Source organism: Atta cephalotes (genome assembly GCF_000143395.1).
Source record: "Atta cephalotes unplaced genomic scaffold scaffold00079, whole genome shotgun sequence".
NCBI lineage: Eukaryota > Metazoa > Arthropoda > Insecta > Hymenoptera > Formicidae > Atta > Atta cephalotes.
The window spans coordinates 350,815-355,299 of NW_012130143.1; the positions used below are offsets into that span (position 1 = coordinate 350,815).

Below are 4,485 nucleotides of genomic sequence, written 5' to 3' on the forward strand. Positions count from 1 at the left end.
CGAGCCAAAACAATACTTATTGTACGTTTCTTCTTTTATTTATTATATATATATATATATATATATATATGTATATTATTTAAATCGTAAAGTCATTGAAACCATTTATCAAAAAATCGAAGGAAGTATTTAATATGAAAACAAAATTTCATGATTTCTGCAAAAATAAATTCATTTTTGATGAATATATGCAAATGTACGCAACAAAAACTTTCATATTTATTTATGTCGATAAAAACATAAAAATTAGAATAAGATATTCATAGATAAATAAATCAAACTAGTAATATTAATGGCAGGTAATGGAAAGACGATAGAAGTAAGAGAGTTAACTGCTAAATTTGCTACGGATATAATCGGAAGCACCGCTTACGGACTCGATGTAAATTCGTTCAAAGATCCAAACGCAGAATTCCGCAAATACGGCAAGATGATATTTTATTATAATACATATCGCAGCTTTGAGATGCTCGCAATATTTTTCCTTCCAACTATAGTCCGTTTGACACGAATAAAGATGTTTGGCAAAGAGCCCACTGATTTTATGCGTAAAGTTTTTTGGGAGACACTAACTGAGCGTATGAAATCTGGTTTGAAGAGGAACGATCTCATTGATATTCTTCTCGAATTAAAAAATAATAATAATAATGATCAGGATCTTAAAGATTTCAGTAAGCGAACTAAAATTAACTATTTATACTTTATACGAACTTTTTTTTAATTATGTCTAATAAAAACAGAAATGTGATATCTAATGATAAATTAGATTAATTGATTCGTCTAACTAATAATTCTGATAATGATAATTAATTAAAACAACTGGAAACCTTTACAATGAAAAATTTACAATGAAGTAAATTGTAGCTTTCGATGGTGATGATCTTTTGGCACAAGCAGCCAGTTTCTTCTCAGCTGGTTTTGAAACTTCTTCAACGACTACGACGTTCGCGTTGTATGAACTTGCGATACAACCTGAAATACAGAAGACTCTGCGAAAAGAAATTTTCGAGGCGCTCAAGAAATCCAATGGAAAAATTACATACGATATGGTATGCAGCTAATAATAAAAATAAAGTAAACCTTTAGACCACCGAGACCGAGACAACTTTAGGACGCTCACACAGAATGCAAGAGAATCCGGTTCGATTCCCGGCCAAGGCAATATTTTTCGCAATAAGTTTATTACAGTTTTTTAAGATTAAATTTGGGAAATTTGGGAGGGATTATTAACATTTCAGATTGATTGCGTTGAAAGTCCGACAACCATATTGGCATGCAATTATAATTTTCTGAAATTAATTCATTTAAATGAATATATATATTATAATAGTTCTTCTTAACATTGAGATCATAATGGCGCTTCGTATTTAAAGTAATGTATCTAATATAAATGGTCTTATTTAATCTTATTACTGTGTTATAATTTAAATGAAAAATTATCTTTACATATAATTTTTTATTATCAGGTATGGTCATTACCATATCTCGATATGGTGATGTCAGAAACATTGAGAATGTATCCACCATTGGGATATCTAAATCGCAAACCTAATCAGACTTACAAAGTACCTGAGTTCAATCTCGTAATTGAAAAAGATACACCGGTTTACATTTCGATGCTTGGCCTACATTATGATCCAGAATATTTCCCCAATCCCAATAAATTCGATCCAGAACGATTCAATGAGGAGAACAAACGTAACAGACCATCGTGTGTCTATTTTCCATTCGGAGAAGGTCCACATGCATGTATTGGTAAGAAAACTAATTTTAATATCATCTCTATTAAAATATTAATATAAATTTTTTCATTTTTTTATTGACATAATATTATTATGGTACTATTAAATATGTATTTCGCAGGCAATCGCTTCGGACTCTTGCAAACGAAGCTAACACTACTTAAGATCTTGAGCAAATGCGAGGTGACACTGTGCAAAGAAACTTTGGTACCAGTAGTAATTGATCCAAAAGGAGCTATGACAGTGCCGTTAAATGGTATATTGCATCTCAATTTTCGAAAAATTAATACTTGTGCTATTTAAAATATCTTATAGAATTTTTTATTTTAAACCATAAATATACAATATATTCCTTTATACTAAATATGCACTTTGATAAAAAACTGTATAATTAAATGTAAAAATAACAATAAATATGTTATAAATATGTCGTATATTGTATTTTTTGCACTAAATTATTATTAAAATAATAAAATCGGCGATACGATAAAATTTAAAAGAAATTTGTTATCTCTTTGTTGTATCATAAATTAATAGCAAATAACTTAATTAATTGCACTTTTAATGCGTTTAACAATTTTTTTTTATTAATATTCTTATTTATGATATAAAAATTTGAATTATTTTTATTTTTTGAATTAAAATTTTGAGTTTTTTTAACTAAAAATTTTACTGTTTTACATTATAAATATTATTTTCCAAAAATCATTCAATATTTATAGAAGAGTTATAATTTATTAATCCATTCGTCTTGTACAGTGAGGTAGATAATTGCTTGCTCATGTTTAGGAGAATGAGAAATGGGCATACAAGTTACTGCAACATAATTTTGCAATATAATTTCAGGCTTCGAGAAAATCACATATTTCATGCGTGAAAATAGTAGTGAATAAATAGTAATGTATAAACAATACTGAAACTCATCTGTAGACTTCACGTCACTTTTTTCGTTTATAAACATCAAAATTCACACATACAATAATTATTTATAATTTTATAATAAAGATAATAATTAATTAATTTACAATATCTTGAATTGAAATATGATGAATCAATTTTATTACTATATATTATGTTTCTATACACAAATAAAATTAACTGATTTGAGAAAAAAATAACTGATTTGATGAAAAATAACTGACACAAATAAAATTAACTGATGTGAGAAAAAAATATATATATAGACATATATATATTGACAATTTAAGCGGAAAAGAACTTATAAATGTCTCAGGAATAATAAATTTGCGTTTTTATTCGGCATATATGTGTGCATACCTTACTTCAAAAGTAACACAACTAAAAAAATTAAGTTTTTCAGAAAAAGAGAAAATCTATTTTTAAACTTTAAATTTAAATTTTAAAAAATGGAGTAATAATAATAAACATACAAATAAAGAGAAAATCTATTTTTTAACTTGACAAAAAATTTTTAATATTTGATTAAATAAATATCGATAGAAAGTATTTTTAATATATATAATAAATAAAATATATTTAATAAAATATTATTTTTATTTTATTAAAAAATTTTTTTAATTTTTTTTAAACCATCTTTTTTTTAGGACGATCGATTTTGACAATTTTTTATAAAGTTAAATTAGATGATTGATAGTATAATATTTATACTTAACTTATTTACAGCAACTCGAAAATTTTTAATTGTTTAAGGGAGCAATATATAGGGCAAATCAAAAGTTTGCTCGAATATCTTGAAAGCAAAGCATTTTTGGGAAAATATTTCAAATAAAAATTATAGGATTAAAAAGCTTTATTTACTAATCACATTTGACGTTGGGTATCGTGGTCAACATCAAGTTAAGGTCAAATTGATTTTTTAAATAGAACACCCAATTTTGATGGCAGAATGTGAAAAGAACTTTTTAAATCCTACAATTTTTGTCTGAAATATTTTTCTCAAAAATGCTTTGCTTTCGAGATATTCGATCGTTTACTTTTGATACATCCCTGTATATTTTAATTAAATGTTGATCAAAATATCTTTGTTTTGTTATCAAAATTTCGATTTGTTATCGGAATCTTAGTAGATCGCAATGTAAATACATTGAGTAAATAATGTCATTGTTTATACATAAAAAATTTTTAATACAATTTAATAATACTTGTTTCTCTCTAATATGTATTAAATGTGTTTTCAAAGTCTATAATAATTTTGCAATAAATTCAACACACATATCTTTATTTAGAAACAAACTGGTAATGAAAAAAACTGAAAATAATTAAATATAAAAATTAATTAATTATAAAAGATTTCAAGATTAAATTATATATTACATAATATATATTACATAAATATAATAGTTGTAGACCTATCTACGTATAATTGCGCATTTCTATAAACTCTCTTATGCACGATTATTTCCAGATGTTAAGGATAATCTTATCTGGGAGATAATATTTCCATTATAGATTAGGGAGATATCTCTTGGATAAAGATCTAAATTTAGAGGTCAAGAAATAGAACATTAAAAAGAGTGAAGTAGCCTAATTAGACTGCTCACGCCGTCACTTTATTGTGAAGCAATGGCTCTAATATTCTTAAACAATGGGCTGTTATTTTTATGTCCACACTCATATATATGTGTATATATATATATATATATATATATATATATATATATATATATAGTAGTAATAATATAGTACGTAACGTAATTAATTAAGTTAACTTAACTAACTAACGTAATAAAGTAAAAAAGTAAAAACGTAAAAAACGTAACTA

General features: G+C 25.4%; 1 protein-coding gene across 1 annotated transcript in view; it reads left to right on the forward strand.

Annotated features, from left to right (window-relative positions):
• LOC105624474 overlaps positions 1-4,485 on the forward strand; it is a 12,410-nt gene that overhangs the window by 2,837 nt on the left and 5,088 nt on the right. The window contains exons 2-6 of the mRNA XM_012205833.1: positions 300-671; positions 865-1,049; positions 1,467-1,755; positions 1,864-2,034; positions 3,791-3,798. Coding sequence (XP_012061223.1) covers positions 300-671; positions 865-1,049; positions 1,467-1,755; positions 1,864-2,034; positions 3,791-3,798 — 1,025 coding nt within the window. The remainder of the gene's footprint in view (positions 1-299; positions 672-864; positions 1,050-1,466; positions 1,756-1,863; positions 2,035-3,790; positions 3,799-4,485) is intronic.